Here is a 17,066-nt window from a genome sequence, read left to right on the forward strand (position 1 = left end):
CATTGTTGACTTATGTAGTAATCGTCATTATTATAGTTTTCCCCAAAAACGACTAACCACTAATACCGAGTACCTATTGTGTACTAATATTTTCTGATAATTATGGGAAAAAAAATCATGACAATGAATGTGGAATCTGATCGAATAAACACAAGCGATGTCTAAATAATAAAGAAGCAGTAACTTGACCGTGAGTTTGGTGTCACATGTCAGCGGTGCACAGCACACAGAGGAGCTGAGCCTGCATAAGAGAAACATGTGGAAACAAGCATGCATACATACGTGCATGCATGCCATCCTAAGCATGACTCCAGAACATAGGTTTTGTACACAAGAATATATAGCACGTTATATGTTTATTTATTTGAACAGAATATATATAATATGTATATTGCAGTCACGTTAAGTTATATCTTACTAAAATATGTCACCAACAAACAGGCATCAAAGTTACTAGCTTCAAGGGGATTTTTTTGATGAGTAGATGAGTAGTTTAATTGTGTGACATGTTTCAACTGCTCATGCCTAGCAGTCTGATGCTATGGCATGTCTTGTCAGAACAACATGGAAAACCAAAAGGACTGTGTTCATGCGAAACAATGATGATGACCAATGCTAGTGAATTTTAACGTCGATGTGCAAGTACATGAGATTTGAAATACAATGGAATGTTTCTGAAAACATTTGGATCATTATTCCTAATACATAATACAATAGGCTCCATTGAACTTTAAACAGTATGGTTTAATGTTTAGTGGGACAAAGACAGTCTGTCTGTATATGACTCAGTCTCTAGTGATCTAGTGACAATACCAGAATGATGATCACAGCATGTTGTTATGCCCAACTTTAGGTAAACTGAGGCTTTGATAAAAAATAGTTATATAAATGAAATATATATTTAAGTGTATCTGTTGAAGTTATCTTCACGCAGTGTGAAGAACTTAAATAGGATTGTCTGATTAGGACGTTGCCAGGAGCAGTCAGTCATGTTCAGTCTTTCTTGGTTACAAATGGTAGCCCTACAGCGCTAAGAATAGTAAAAAAGACTAAATTCAACTGCTCATGATGCACCGTTAAAGGCTATACAATACTGAGCAGGTCATTCAAGTAAAAACAAACCAGAGGACAGATGGTAGAGACCACATCCAGTTCAAGTCAAGTGTGTGTTGTTGTAAGGATTTCCAGGCTGTTCCCATGAAGCTGTAGGTTTTCAGTAGAAACAGATCACGTGACCATGACACCGGGAAGCTGCAGGCACAGTGCATACAGCTGCTTTTAATATTACACTTAGAAGATTTGCCTCGGGCGTCGTCAGCAAAACCCACGCTACTGGTACATTCATCAGGGCTCTTCAAAGAATCCAGGAAGTTTTTGAAGTTCCAGTGACCTACTTTTTCATATTTTTCATCCAAAGTCCTCTCCTCTCTTTCCTTTCCAAGTCTACTGCTCGTCATATCTGTGCAGCGCGTCCTCCAGCTTGGCCGTGATCTTTTGGAAGAAGCTGATCTGCTGTTGAAGGTGGTGCTGCATCTGGGAGCGGAAGTCTCGTACACGTGTGCGGTGGAAATGCTGAATCTCTGCAAGCGTGGCACATGAGATGATGTTACAGCGGTCATGGAGTGCACTCTCCTGCTGAGGACAGTCCTTCACCTTGGTCAGAGCACCTACAAGACCAACAAGTTTGATTTAGAAAACGTTATATAATTTGGATCTATGCTGACATAATAGGACAATCGTCACTATATTTTATATTATATTTAAATATAAGTAACATTAAGGTTGAAGAACACCACAAGCACAAACATTTCAGAAAACTGAAATATGAACTGAATCACATGCATTTCAGAGCCAGACATATATTTGGGGACAAAATGCATTTATGTTGACTATATAAAGTATGCTTTGAACCTCTAAAATTGTCCTATTTTTTTATTTTGTTTTTATAATTATTTTGTAAATAATTATAATTTTTGATTAAACAAATTATTTGGACATCCCTAGAAAATGATATTTGGCATTTTTAAGCGAGCCTAGTCTGGAGATCTCAAATAGAAAATTTGTTTTCATAAAACAGAATTGTATTTTTGCTCTTTATTGACAAAAACATGCTTTGAAATGGGGTGATCTCTTTGAAACACTACAATGTCCTTCTACACATCTACCCAGTTACTTCTTACATTATGTCATACAGTCATTACATGAAAGACAGGAAGCCATGTACAGCTGACACATTATCAGCTTGATGAAGTCACTTCTATATATTTCTATGTACTTAGAAACCACTCATATGAGCAAAGTCCATGTTCATATGAGCCTGTTGCTGCCAAGGCGATTACAGAGCCTTAATCTAAACTCTGAACTGTACTGTGAACTTGGAGAGGGAGAGTTGGAACCTCCTGAACTGCCTCCTCACCCCAGCCTTATTCATAAGTTTCCTTCTCTGATTCTAAATCCTGCTATAAAACCAAGAAGAGGGCGGAAAAGAGGGCGAAGAAAGGGGGAGGAGGAGGGAAGAGAGGAGGAGGGGAGGCTAATCCACTCTGCATTCCTTCTATCCCAGGACACCACAGGACAAGAGGCCCAGGAATCTGTGCTCATTCAAATCAGATGGAATCAGCAGTACACAGCACAGTCAGATGATGTGATCCTGAAGGAGCAGGGTGAGTGAGATGGATAGAGCAGCTGATTGATAATACTGTATATGACATGATTAGTTTATGACAAAGTTTAGATATTAGAGGAATGGAAGATAAAAGAAGTACTCCCTGTTCCTTTAGGGAACAATAGTTGAAGCAACAAACTTAATCCTGTTACTATTTAAGTATTATGTATTAGGTGCAAAATTCACCACAAAAGAATTTAATTTGCAATTAATACTGCTTCTACTGTGTTTATTAGATACATATTATATTAATAATCACAATGCAGTAGTATTATATAACCCTCTTCACTCAAAGTCACTACTGTGCCATTATGTTATATACATCTAAGTTCTAGTATTGGCATTTCAACAACTGCATTGCTCTATGAATTCTTACTACACTACTAAGTAATACTCACCAGTATGGCTCATTTTCTTCTAACTTTGCAATTTCAGGTAAACAAGTTTTCAGCTCACACAAAACTAGGTTTGCCTTGAATTCACCAATTTGTCTTTTTAGAAACTGACAATGCAATTAACTTAACAAGGCCTGGTGAAGCAGTGACTCCAGCATGTCTTTTCTCAGATGTGGTCATTTTACAAGCTCAGCACAAACATTATATTGTGCAGATGAAGTGAAGGGAGTTACCCAGAAAACAACAAGAGCCTAAAACGTCTGATGACAGCAACTCTGGGTTAGTGATACACATACTCGTGTGTACTGTCATATCTTGTTTTATTTTTTTGTTTGTTCGTTTTTTTGTTTATTACATGTTTTTTTTTTCCTTGAGTGGAGGACTACCTTATCCATCTGCACCTCATTGAGTCATTGTTCTTTGGGAGATTTCTATGTTGACTCTATTCCATTCCACTTAGGGCTGTGAAACGTATAGAAAATCAGATACCAATCGAAAACTAAAACTAGTATCAAAACTAGATACTCATTTGAGCAAGTATTGATGCTAAAAAGTCAAAATCACAGGACAGAAATTAACCTTTAATGAAGAGCTTTAGAATGATCTTGAGCTGTATTAGAACAAGTAGAAAACTACATATATGCCCATGGACGACTATGAAAGCAACCTGAATGATTGAAGGATTACACAGATATAAGGCCACATGATGATATAAAAGTAGTTGAAAATGACATTCTACTGTCCTTATAAAGCTTGTTTTATTGTCATCATGGCATTGAAATAAGAAATGGGGTTTCATAACATGCAATAATTGTATGTTCACAATGTTATGACAGTAAATGAATGCTATAATAGGCAATTGATTTACCTCTTTTCTATTGGCACAAGCTAAAATGTATGGATGTATAATTGCGGTACAGGTCAGAGATGCAAACTAATTAGACATTCATGATGAGACTGCGTTCCAACATTAGACATACAGAAAGTTCAGTAAACAATTACCATAATTTAAGTTAAGTTACCCTCAACATATCTACTGTTACTCAAATTGAATTCAATCATGTAGATGTTGCATTAGTTGTTCTAGTAAAAATACTTGAAACAGTGGATTCAAGCAGCACTTTAACAGATAAAGTCATGCTATCATAAAATATAACAAAAAGCAACAATCTGTAACATAAACTGACCCTCTGACTACCAACTCCATTCTAACAAATGATCCAATCAAGCTAGCCCAGTGTAACTTCCAGAGTAAACAAACTTGGTGAAAAGTAGGTCAAAAGTCCTGCCCATCACTGTATTGCTATGTGGAGATTTATCCATAGCTCTGGCTTGTGTTTCTATCAGGAACGCCTCTGCTTCTAGATTTGGCTCACATCAGGACTTTGTGAGCCAATCATCTGTAATCCCTCCTTCCTAGTCTGTACAGCATTAACAAGCAAGCACAACTGCAGGGCGTCTATTGTACATGAGTGTGTGTGAACAGGGCACCAGGCACAATGCACCGGCCCTAAGTCTCAGCTTTCAACCTACATTGACTCTGCAGTTCGGTAAATGAAAACACATGTGCCTCGGTTGGGGAGCAAGGGGAATGGAGGCTTTGTGAGTTGTCAGTCTGTACAATAAAACAAGAACAGGCTGCAGGCTGGTGATTGGCTACATTAAGCAGGCATTTGGACATTTTTTACACAGGGAAGTGCCATTTTAGGAAATAGTGGGCTGTAAGTAACAAAGCGAGACTAAATCTGACTGATACAAAGGATGTAATCAGGCCTACGAAGAAAAGCAACAAACTAACCAGGTATAATACACATAAGAGTAAACTAGGACAGAATATGGATTGTCAAAAGTATTGAAAATTAGATATTAATCGCCACTAAAACTAGTATCGAAACTATACTCATTTGAACAGAAATAAACCTTTCCTGAATAACTTTAGAATGATATTGATCTGTATCAGAGTTAGTTTAAGACCATATTTATAACTACACGACTAAGGGTTTACACAGATTTAAGACAACATGGTAAGAATGCACTATTATTTAATGTTGAAAATTAGATTCTACTGTCTAAAGAAAGAGTGTTTTTTATTATCATTATGGTATTGGAATTGGAATTGTGTATTGAGTTTATTACTTTGTATTGAAATCAAGTTTGAAAATTAACACTAATCTGGACAAACTATGTCTAATTAAGGATCAATGTAGAACTAAATCAGGGCTAAATCAAGACTAAATAAGACTAAGCAAAGACTAAAACTGGACCATGTTAGGACTAAATCAGGCCTAAATCAATGGACTAAACCAAGCCAAGTCAAACTGTATTTCTAGAAGGATTGATTTAATACAAAACCATGTCACTTAGCTGCTGTGATAGATTAAAACAGCTGAGAGCCCGTTCTCCACCCAAACAATATCAAGAAGAAGCTATTCCAAAAGGGAATGGCAAAAGACGGGTTCTCAAATCACAGTTTAAGAAATTAAAGTAGAAAAGGTTGTGTCTAAATTCAAGCTAAATAAGCGATCTACATATGAACTCAGTGCCCCTAACCTCCAGCCAAGTTCTCACAAAGTAGAGGCCAAAATCAGGGTCCTCTCCTGCACCAGCTGCATTTCACTCTGACCTCTGAACCCTGACCTTTGCGTGTGGGGGTGTACAGCCCCAGGGTCATACAGCTGTGTAAAAAAAACATTCAGAATTAGTACAGAAGTAACTGATGATTAGGACTTTTCTGTAAAAAGTTTAAATTGTGTTTGCGCTGTTATTACCCCTGGGTTAAATCATTTGTTACCACGGTAATAGTAAGCACTTCCAGATGTTACGATTGCTGTTTAATACTTTGTATGAAATATAGTGAGTGTAATAAAGTATAGACAGGTCTCAGTTAAAAAAATTAGTGTTTTCTTTCTTTTTTTTTCATTTTACTCCATTTGTTCAAATAAGGCAGAGTATGACATAGAATCTAAGATATGTGCGTTACTAAGTAACAGAGGAAAACAGTTTAATGATATAATGGCATAACGCAATAGAGGACAAGGTAATCTTTTATTTTGAAAGATTGGAATGGATGAGAAATGTGGTGAATGTTGAGCTTATCACATGCTAAAATAATGTATAGGGTTAGATATTGCTATCATTTTTTATTTTTTACTATCACAACAAATTAAAATATAAAATAAAACTAAGTGCAAATTTGTGTAATTACAGGTAGTGTATAAGCAGTGAAATGTGTAATTAATAGATCTTCCTATATGGTTGTGAAGGGCCTAGTTAACATATGGCAAATGAAACAATTGATATTATCCCAAAGTTGTCAAAGATATAATGTTAAATGTTATAGAGTAGATGAAGCATGAAACACATTTTAGTTTGTTGGCAGTTTAGTTGATGGTTAGCAGTTTTATGGTAAATGGTCACATTTTTATATAGCACTCAAAGCACTGTACATCAAAGCACCTTACATCAAAGAACCACACAACTGTTCACCCCCCCACCCACACACACTCATACATTCGTGTATGCAGACACTGGGGGAGAGGTGGGTTAAGTGTCTTGCCCAAGGACACAAAGGCAGCATTAATCTATGGGAGCTGGAATCATTCCAGCAACCTGGGGGGGTCAGTAGATCTGACCGCCCAACCAGTGATTTATGTTGAACAGCCAACCTTTATCTGCTCTGGATGCAAAATGTGTTAAAGTATCTGCCAAAAGTTTACTCATTAGTGTGAGCAGGGTCACCTCTCCACAGATATGACCAGTACCTTGGCCTAGTGGCATTGCTTGCTTGTTGACATGGTGATACATTTAATGCCATGCTGTGGAATATCTAGCAATAACATCCCCATGGATACAAGCAGGTATCACAATAGTTACCTCTAATTTCAGTCACAAAAATTCGAATAAATCGACTGCTAACTGTAAGAACTGCCCTATCTGAGGCTTGTTAGACTTTAATCTGAGTTTTATTTCAACACAATCTGACCAGAAAAAGAAAAACTATAACACACAAGCTGATTTGTACTGTTAAAGTTCCAATTTTTTGTCCGAGTTTGTGTAACAGGTCAACTTTCCACCAAACATACATTCAGAACACCCGCAGAGTCACTGCAAAGTATAATAGTGTTTTAGTGTCATACCTTTCTGCACATCAACAATATCAGGGAAGTTAGCCAGATGTCCTCTGTAGATGTCCAGCAGGTCAGATATAGGATCGAGGTCGTGTCGGGGCTGCTCGGCGAAGTACTCCCCAATGGTCTCGTAGGCTTCTCCAGTGTAGGCTATGGCTTTGTTCAGACCAACCGAATATGCCTGCTGGTCCAGTTCAAAGGCCTGGGCTAGCACTTTGAAGGACTGTCCCACTTTCTGGTACTCCTTCTTGAACCCGGTCATCTGCTTACGAGCAAACTCATTGATGGTAGTGTTCACGACTATAATGTTCTCATCCATTCGTTTGGTGAAGGTCTTGAAGCCTTCCACTTTGCTCTCCACTTCCTGAAGGTCAAGCGGAACCTCGGGTGGACTGCAAGGAAAACACGAGTTTATTGACTTTAGATTAGAGGAGAAGGTATGTGTATAAGAAACAGTAAGCATACTATATGCTGGATACAGTCTTTCAGAATTTAAAAACTGATATGCAGTGGAAAGTGGTAGTTAGTGAAAAGTGGTGTATATTGTACTGTTCAAGTCCCATATTTAAGAATTTGTAGTAAATACAACAATTACAAATGCTACTTACTCTACTCTTTCTACAACTAAATTATGTTGCAACATACATTCTATTATTTAGACCACTGCTACAACTTCTATTTCTACTACAACAGCAGAATCGCTTCTAACAGTACTATTACAACAATCTGTAATACATCTACTACAGCTACTACATTTACAATAACTTTAACCTGTATTATAACCACTTTTTATAACCTCCTAATCTTTTGTACTAGACCTACTTCCTTTAATTGACTGACCCTAAATAACCTATAGTTTCTCAGGCAAAAAATAGTTAAATGCACCAAAATTATAAACATGATATATAATATAAACATGCAAATCATATCTTTTTAGCAACAACATCACTTATCACTGACCTTGCTTTTATTTCTATTTTATGAGTCAGATTTCAACATTACATCATGTTCAGAACAGTGGTAAGCACATTATTCCCATGGGCTGCTTATCTGTCGCTGTATCAGGCACTCCCAGTGATTAAAGACTGAGACTAGGCTGCTGACCAGAAACCCTTCCACTCATGTAGATAAATGGGCCATTAACACAATAGGTAATATCCAACACCCAAACATGACTTTTGGTTACATAATGCCAAAGTAAATGACAGAGTGACATTAAACTACCGTGCATTGTGAAGCAGAAAGGATAATCTTATTACACTACACTTGCCAATAATATTAGAGGAACGCATGTGACCTACTTACAAAACGCGACTTGAATTTAAGGTTGTGTTCACACTGTCTTTAACTGAATTTAGTCCCACTTTAGTTCCAGTTTTGATGAGCCAGTGTGAATGTACGCTAACATGAAAGATAATTTAAAATGCATATTAGGACTGTTTTTTGGTCGACTAAACTCAAAACTATTACTTGTCTACGACACCTGGACAGGAGTTCATGTAGAAACAACTATTTATGCAGAAATAATGCTTTTATTTAAAAACAGACTTGTGAATCATGAGGGTTTTTTTTGGCCTTTTTACACATAAATATGAAAATATACCTTCATCTAACTCACTTCTCCTTTCTGCTGCTGTCACATATAAATCCTTATAATGTCAATAACATTATTAGTCAGTTAATACAAATTTTGGTCGAGGCACCTTCAATGGATTAATCAAGGTCTCGCAAGCTACAGCCCTAACGCATATTAATACCAAAGTTACATGAGCTTACATTTTGTGTTTTGTGTCTTAAAATGATATAGGCCACATCCTAATAAGAAACAAAAGCATTTTGAGTTACTTTTTCTTCCTTTTTTAATATTGACTTATAACTAATAAAAGCCCAATTGGGACATCATAGTTTATTTCTGAAATTAGAAAATCTCTTTCGCAATACTCAGCGTGGCTCTTGTGGCAAGTAGGTCAGACTCAGCAACAGCAATTATGCAATGTGTACTTGCGTGCAAGGATGGTTTTATATAGGCTACTGTTTAAGTTTAATCTTGATGTAGATTTGATTTAGTCCTGGTTTAGTTTTGTGATGAGTGCAAGTGTGTGAATGCAGCCTGAGACATTCAATAGACTTTACTTCACTTTAAACTGAACTGTACTTCTCACCTGATAGTGAGGAAGAAGTTGCCCCCCACCAGATCGTCTCTCTCGGCCTTCCTCTTGCCCATCTTCCAGGCCTTCTCGTCAGGTCCACAGGTGAGAAAGTGCTGGAAGACATCGCAACGTGCTAACACCGGGTGACTGGTCATGTGATTCATCCACCAGATCAGGCCCTTCCTTCTCTTGGAGATGAAGTCCTCCTCGAAGCGCCCTGTGGCCTGCTTCTCTGGCAGGTGTGGGACCGAGATGACAGGGAACCGCTCCACTAGACGAGCGTACAGCCAGTCAAAGTGTTTATACCTGCAAGATAATGATAAACTATTAACTAACTATTAACTAAACTATTATTGATGACAGAGAGTATACTGAATGACTTTTTATTCTGTTATTTACTTACACAGTTACTTAATCATAATCATAATGTATTCAATTATACACTGTGTGCACAATTATTAGGCAAGTGGGTATTTTGACCAAATGATTTTTATGCATATTCTCCAACCCCAAGCTGTATAAACTTGAATTCTTATTGGATTTAAGCATATTCCGTGATGTTTATTTGTCTAATGAGGAAGAGTATAACGTAAGGAGATTAACACCCTATATCAAGGGGTGCAGAATTATTAGGCAACTTCTTTTCCTCAAGCAAAATGAGATTTAACCGACTCTGAAAAGTCTTTCAGAGGGACGCAGCATTCTTGAAATTGCAAAGATATTTGGGCATGATCACAGAACCATCAAACATTTTGTTGCGAACAGTGTCGCAAGACGTGTTAAGAAAAAAAGACTCAAATGAGAAGAATCAAACATGAACCTACCAGGAACCCATTATCCTTCAATGCTGTCATATATAGAACTGCAACCTACCTGGAGAGACCAGAAGTACAAGGTGTTCAGAGCTCAGAGACATGGCCCATGTAAGGAAGGCTGAAACCCGACCACCACTGAACAACAAACATAAGCTGAAACGTCAAGACCAGGCAAGAAATATCTGCAGACAGATTTTTCAAAGGTTTTATGGACTGATGAGATAAGAGTGACTCTTGATGGACCAGATGGATGGGCCCATGGTTGGATCAGTAATGGGCACAGAGCTCCACTTCGACTCAGACGCCAGCAAGGTGGAGGTGGGGTACTGGTATGGTATTGTTAAAGATGGGCTTCTTGGACCTTTTCGGGTTGAAGATGGACTCAAAATAAACCCCAAAACCTGCCAATTTTAGAAGACATTGTGGGTCCTTCTTAAAAGGGAGATTTACAGTCAAAGAAAACAGTACACCTCTCTGAACAGTGTCTGGGAGGCTGTGATTACAGCTGCACAAAAAGTTGATCAGATATTGGTCCCTGATTTTTTTTCCTTTTCTGATATGTCAGAAATGTTTATTTGTAAATTTGAGTTGTTTACTATTCTGACAGATGAAAATAAACAAGTGAGAATAGAAAATATGTATTTTTCATTTTGCTGCCCAATAACTGTGACCAAATAGATTTTCTCTGAAGAAAGCCAAAACTTCACTTTTACTTTCTTAATTATTCAGGTTTGAGGTTTATTAACATTTTTGATTGACTGAGAGAACTATAGTTGTTCAATTATAAAAATGAATCCTCATAAATACAAGTAATAATTATGCACACAGCGTATATTATTTTGTGGCCACACTGGCTTGTCAAAGACTGATCTCGTCAGATCTCAAAAACTAAGCAGGGCAGGGCCTAGGTAGTACTGGGAAGATCAGGTGCCACAGTGGGCCATCAGTGGCAAAAACTATTGCTGTGTCCTTAGGCAAGGCACTTCACCAACATTGCCTAGTATGAAAATGGTGTGTGAGTGTGATGGTGGTGGTCGGAGGGGCCGACGGAGCAGAATGGTAGCCTTGCTTCTGTTGGTCTGCCCCAGGGCAGCTGTGGTTACAGTAGTAGTTTACCACCACTGGAGTGAATGAATAATGTTCTGTAAAATGTCTCTGAGTGTCCAGAAAAGTGCTATAAAACTGACCCATTATTATTATTGTTATTATTTTTGGACTCTAAAAGATGTTGCTCATTCAATCCACATAGCAAGTTACTTTTGTAGCCACAGCTGCCCTGAAGTAGACTGGGTGCAGTGATCAAGCACCAATTTGAGCCATTGGCTTCTCTGTCCACCACTCAGTCACACATTAAGTAAGGTGGATGAAGGACTTGCCTAAGGCAAGACAAGACAGTATTGGGAATTCTCAAAATGGAATGACAGTGCGTATTCAATGGACTATCAATGAGGTGAGTGATTAGTGGTGCAGACTGGCAGTCATACTGTCTAAAACCCGCAGGCAGCTGTGGCAACAGTAGCTTATGAGTTTTGCTTCATACTGCTGTACATTCCCTTTTAAAAACTGTCCTTCCTTCTATTGCATATAATTGAGCAATAACTATGAGTTTGCAAAAGGATAATTAAAAGCACGCCTGGACAGCCTGAGGTGAGATGGTTCCTCAAGTGGATTGAATGGAAACTTAATTTTCTTTAGTAAAGCATGAGAGGCCTAGAGTCAAGAAAACAATGTGGAAAGAGTAACTCCCAGAGGAGGAGACTATGACAGGAGTCTGTAAAATCTGTTTTTGCCATTAAGCAGGAACAACTAAAATATCCAAATGAACACCATTGTACAGTGTGAAATGGTCAAATGATAAAAGATGTGCTGGTTCCTTGTTTGTGAGTTATGGGTGGTTTTCATAGAAGAAGCAAGACTCAACCAAGTTTCAGTTGCCAGTGGTATTAAGTTTCTTTTGGATGCTGTTGCTCTTCTATTGAAGACTGGCAAGGGAAATTTGACTGACATTCAACACTTTTATGCCAGACTGGCCAGACGATGCATGCACTGATTTAGTAGAATAGACATTCAACTAATAAGAAAAAAGCTGATACAGATGCAAAAACAAGTAGTCAAAATTCTATATTGGTCCAGTTCGAGAAAGGTGGCCAATGGGTCTTACTAACAGAAACTTTCATGTATTAGATCCTGTTTGAAAGCTTGTAATAACATGTCTTCAAAAACCTATAAGCACGGCCTGTTGTACCCTTGGGCAAGACACTTCAGCCACGTACTTTTATGTGATTAAGAAAGGTGGGGTGAGAGATAGACAGTCAATATTAGGACTTTTTAAATTACCAGCACCAGATGATATTTTGTTTTGGTCGATCTTCTGCCTAAAATACACACAAAGCTTTATTTGAACACTTCGTAATAATTAAGGGTTTGTGGTAAAGGGTTGTGGGTGAGTTTGTAGTCAATTTAAATTGGATAATTTGAAGAAAATAATAAATATCAGCCCAATTTGCGCAAAAATATCGGCAGAGCTTATCGGCTATTGGTTGCTCTGGATTCTAAATAATCGGTATCGGCATCGGCTATGAAAATACCCATATCGTCAATGTTTAGTACAAAGCAATGACTTTGTGTGAAAAAGTTATTGACAATAAATAAAATCATTGTTATTCCTCTTTCCCCACATAATGCTTATTAGAGTGATTGTGTGTTTAGTGGTAAAAGGCATTGGCACATTTTGGCTGCAACATTCTGTCAATCAGTCCCCAGGCGGCTGTGGCAATAGACGCTATAGATGTTAATAACACTCAAAGTTGGCAATCTGGGGATCCTAATGCAAATATTACCTGCGATTGACTTGTACATTGGTGTGTGTTGGAGTCAGCCCATAAGACATGTAGCTCTTCATGCCTTTGAACTTCGTCTGCTTGGTTGGATCATCAATAGTACACGTGAACGGATAAGGGTCCTCCTGCCACTCTGGCCCGTGCTTCCCCATGACCACACAGATCCTATCTCCATCCCTCACAAGCGCATTGGCGTCTCCCAGCAGAAAGGCCTCTCCTCCAGACTTGACAAAAGTTGAAAACCTATTCAAGTTCCGTCCCACCGTAGCCGTGCTCTTGGGTTGCTGCTGTTGTTGGGTGCTACTCCTTCTCGCTGGCAGGGACGTGGTGACGGGGTAAAGCGGGGGCGTGGTGCCTAAAGTCCGCGGAGGATTGGCGGTGGCAGGTGAGGTGTCATCCCAGTCATCGTCCCAGTCGTCATCACTACCCTGGCTGGTGTGGAAGCTACCCCCGCAGCTTCCACTTCCACTGCCGCCCCCTACCCCTCCACCACCCCCTCCTCTCTGGGACTCCGGGGACGCAAAGGAGGAATGGCTGGTGGGTTTGGGCGAAGAGAAGCCGTTGTTATTAGCGGTGGTGGGGGTGATCGCTGCCCGGATGATTTCCACATAAGACGCCGGGAGGAGGCCACTCTCACCCCGGCTGTTCTCGCCCTCCAGCCAGCCTTCAAGCTCCTCCTCGCTGAACAAAGTGACCAGCTCGTTTTCATAAATGGAAATCTCTCCAGGGTTTTCAGAGGTGAAGTCGTACAAAACTCTCGCCTTTAAAGCCATCTTTCATCTACTCCAAACTTGCGCTTTTCGGTCTGCAACTTTTTCCGTTTTACGCACAAGCAGCGACAGACTTTCAGCTAGTTTTGCTTGGAGTTCAGCAAAACATCCCAGTCCTGTAATGAAGATGTATGCATTACCAGACTCGTATCTTGCTCCCACCTACTCTCGGAGTGGGTTCAGATAACATTTCTTTCCACGCAAACTTAATCCAACATGGAAAAAGCGCACAAATGGGCCAATTTCTAACGGTCCAAGCTACGTCCAATCAGAAATAGAGGCACGTCACACACAAGTGTAGGGTTTATCAAGATTGCCAAACAAAAATAGCGGAGTTCTTTTTCCAGATAAGGCCAGGGAAAAGTCCTTCTTTCTTGCACAGCGCCGAGATGCTTGTGCGCTCAAGGCACCAGTCCCAACACGTACTAGACTCATGACTAATAGAGGGGAGGAGCCAGTTACAAGTTTAGTCAAGTCACTCAGTTTATAGATGGAAAAAAGCCCTGTTTATAGACCCAACTTAAAAAGAAAGAAAAGAAAGATACATTTTACAATACTTAATCCAATTTAATGAAAAAAAGCAACTCTAATTGGCCAATGCTGACTTAATTATTTTCCACTTTACAGCATTGCTAATAATAGCCTCGTGAAACTGGGATCCCATTGAAATAACGGTGGAACTTTGAAATGATATTAAGGTATTTTTGTTGTGGAGAATTTAAATCTTAAAACAGTTTCATTATTTTAGATTACAGTTGTTTGACAGAAAATAATTATGTCAAACATTACTCATAAGTTCACCGACAAAACATCACGAAGTTTTTAGGAAACAGCTGACTTTGCTATCCGGTTACCAGAACAAGAAAAACAGATAAACGAGTACAAATCTTGATCCAAAAGCACAAATAAACAAACGGAAATATTACAAAACAATAACTAAGCATTTTCACATTTTGTCCACTGGGTGTCGGTCTTTGACTTGACATAAAAAAAAAATCCAAATGAAAACTCAGCCTGTATACGTCAAACATCAAAATGCGGTTCGAAGAGGAAACTAGCGGGTCAGTTGTTTAATAGATTACGTCCAGGTATCATTAGAAATGTATTAGTAACTTGCATGTTTAGATGTACTTTTGTCTGTGCGCATAGATCCAGAGCAAGAAAAAATGTTAGAAATAGACTCGTGTTGAACATTTTTATTATTCAAATATGATTACAAATGAATAAGAATGTAAAAATGCCAAAATGTACAGTTCAGGGTAATTGTGATTGGTGACAACATTTACACGTACACTCCATCTCTAATTATTGTGGGGCATTTATATTGTAACCTTGATGGTACATATTTATCTAAACCAGCAATTCAAATGTTCAACAAAATTAAATGACACATTACTCCCCTGAGAATGTTCATAATATGACAATAAATGCCTTAAAAGACAAGATTAAAGGAGACATTGATAATTTGTGTAAGATCTGTAAGCACAGTTCATATATCCTACAGCAAAGGTAAAAGGTCACGAATGGGGCTCAAGTCGTGGGATGACAGGGAGGATAAGGTTGCCAAAAGACGAATCCTGAGTGATGAAAAAGCCAGTCGAGTGTGTATGTGCATGCTGCAAGACAGGGCAATTAGTTAATGTGCTGTTAAAAAGGGATAATTCACAGCAAAAATGAAAAATACTAATAAATACACAGGGAATAAAAAACATCCAGAGTAATTATTTTTGATAGTACAACTACCTAACTAACTAGGTAGACTTAGGTAAACTTTATTGATCCACAAGGGAAATTATTTGGACATGGGAAATGGATTTGGTACAACTTTTCTTAAGAAGGTCTGCCAAGCACTGCTCCCCAATAGAGCTGCTATTGCTTTTTCCAAAATGTTCAGCAATATGCCATTAAATGTATTTATGTCCATGAAGACAATCTGGTGGTGTGAGCCTGTGTCAATAAAATGACATGTTTTCATTAAATTTTTGTGCAACAAACTGATTAATGCAAGATAATAAGTTTGATACCATACTGTGAAACATTCCAGACAAAGCAATAACATCTCGATGGAGACAAGCAGGAGAAACAGTTACATAGTGCGCATTTATTTTAGTTTTATATTATCATATTTGTATTAATGTGTCATAGCCTACCTGTAAAGCAGCTTTTTGTTGTGCTGCAAAATGCTGTTGCTCTGCATTGTCCCTGAATTCTTTCATGGGTCTTGAAAGAGAAATGCTATAGGAAAATAAGGCAACATTTGAGAAAAAAAAAAAAATCTCTTTCATATGAAAATAAAATATCTCTTGTGATTTCCAGTACCTAGCCCCAGGGGTGTTCATGGACTGGCTGGTCTGGATGAGTCGTCTCCTCTCCTTCTCTAGCTCAGCAATGATGGCCTTCCTCTGGAAGGCTAAGGATAAAGTCAAGTTGGACAGCTCATTACAGATCCAGGATACATGTACATAGTATAGCATGATTAAAATACACATCTATGTTAAATAAATATATTCTAAACAAATAAAACAGTTGAAGAACATGCTATAATCCCATCGTGTGAATACTTATCACCCACGTTATTCACACATTTCTTTCAACTGTTCATCATGTGCAGCCTATTCAACAACAGTCAGTCCTTAAACAAAAAAACAATATGCGAAAGGAGTGGAAATACTTCAGATCATGTACAAAGCCAAACTGAAAGGACAAGATTAGACACGTAATAACTTTACCTGGAGCATTAGCAGCCATATCAGTAAAATTCACTCAGGTCACAACAGGCAAAGTCTATGAAGAGTTCAGTTCTTCTCAGCAGCCCAACAGACAATGATGGTTAGTTGTCAATAAATACACCAAAATTACGCTGTTTGGGGAATGTTTGTATCCACTTATGAACTATGACCCTGTATGTGTTAGTGTACACAAGGCAATCGATAACTTAGGGTTTAAAACGGCATAAAAACTATAGATTTTGGGAGCCTGCACAGCCGCATTGTGCGCTGGTTCACCGGCTTTTAGCGTGACTACCGGAACATGTAGAAGACAATGCCTCACTCTGGTGGTTATCTCAACTCGGTCATATCTTATAATTAGAAAGTGTAACTATCTAAAAATAAATATGTAAGTATTTTTAAAAACAGTATTAGAGGTATATGATATATTTTGCTATACAAAAATTACACTTTTAACAATAATAAAAATCAGGCGTGTGGCCCATTTTTTCTATAAACGATCTGCCCTTCATCCTTAATTGTCACGTGACGTATGTGTTTACTTCCGGTTTGCTGAGATTAACTTCCGGAGTTGC

The 17,066-nt window shown here is 38.4% G+C and overlaps 2 protein-coding genes across 2 annotated transcripts; both read right to left on the reverse strand.

Moving 5' to 3' along the window:
• Nucleotides 1–339: 339 nt before the first annotated feature.
• LOC110166353 (sorting nexin-18-like) lies at nucleotides 340–14,149 on the reverse strand. The gene is made up of 4 exons (XM_020931589.2): nucleotides 12,993–14,149; nucleotides 9,350–9,643; nucleotides 7,197–7,579; nucleotides 340–1,667 (listed from the first exon to the last, which is right to left on the reverse strand). Exons 1-4 carry the CDS (start codon nucleotides 13,763–13,765, stop codon nucleotides 1,444–1,446), a joined length of 1,674 nt encoding a protein of 557 aa, XP_020787248.1. The 5' UTR covers nucleotides 13,766–14,149; the 3' UTR covers nucleotides 340–1,443.
• Nucleotides 14,150–14,943: 794 nt separating this feature from the next.
• inip (ints3 and nabp interacting protein) lies at nucleotides 14,944–17,054 on the reverse strand. The gene is made up of 4 exons (XM_020931624.2): nucleotides 16,492–17,054; nucleotides 16,082–16,172; nucleotides 15,913–15,997; nucleotides 14,944–15,378 (listed from the first exon to the last, which is right to left on the reverse strand). The coding sequence occupies exons 1-4, from the start codon at nucleotides 16,508–16,510 to the stop codon at nucleotides 15,280–15,282; spliced, it is 294 nt and encodes a 97-aa protein (XP_020787283.1). The 5' UTR covers nucleotides 16,511–17,054; the 3' UTR covers nucleotides 14,944–15,279.
• Between the last annotated feature and the right edge of the window lie 12 nt (nucleotides 17,055–17,066).

The sequence above is a fragment of the Boleophthalmus pectinirostris genome, unplaced genomic scaffold (genome assembly GCF_026225935.1).
Source record: "Boleophthalmus pectinirostris isolate CB_2022bp ecotype Guang Dong unplaced genomic scaffold, ASM2622593v1 HiC_scaffold_18, whole genome shotgun sequence".
Lineage (NCBI taxonomy): Eukaryota > Metazoa > Chordata > Actinopteri > Gobiiformes > Gobiidae > Boleophthalmus > Boleophthalmus pectinirostris.

Coding starts and splice junctions, on each gene's coding strand:
- inip (XM_020931624.2), bottom strand. Junction 15,998..16,081: donor ATGAACACCCCTGGGGCTAG/GTACTGGAAATC, acceptor ATTTTCCTATAG/CATTTCTCTTTCAAGACCCA. Junction 15,379..15,912: donor AACAAAAAGCTGCTTTACAG/GTAGGCTATGAC, acceptor CCTGTCTTGCAG/CATGCACATACACACTCGAC.
- LOC110166353 (XM_020931589.2), bottom strand. CDS start 13,765: ATGGCTTTAAAGGCGAGAGTTTTGTACGACTTCACCTCTGAAAACCCT. Junction 9,644..12,992: donor AATGTACAAGTCAATCGCAG/GTAATATTTGCA, acceptor ATTATCTTGCAG/GTATAAACACTTTGACTGGC. Junction 1,668..7,196: donor TATTGTTGATGTGCAGAAAG/GTATGACACTAA, acceptor TTGGTCTTGTAG/GTGCTCTGACCAAGGTGAAG.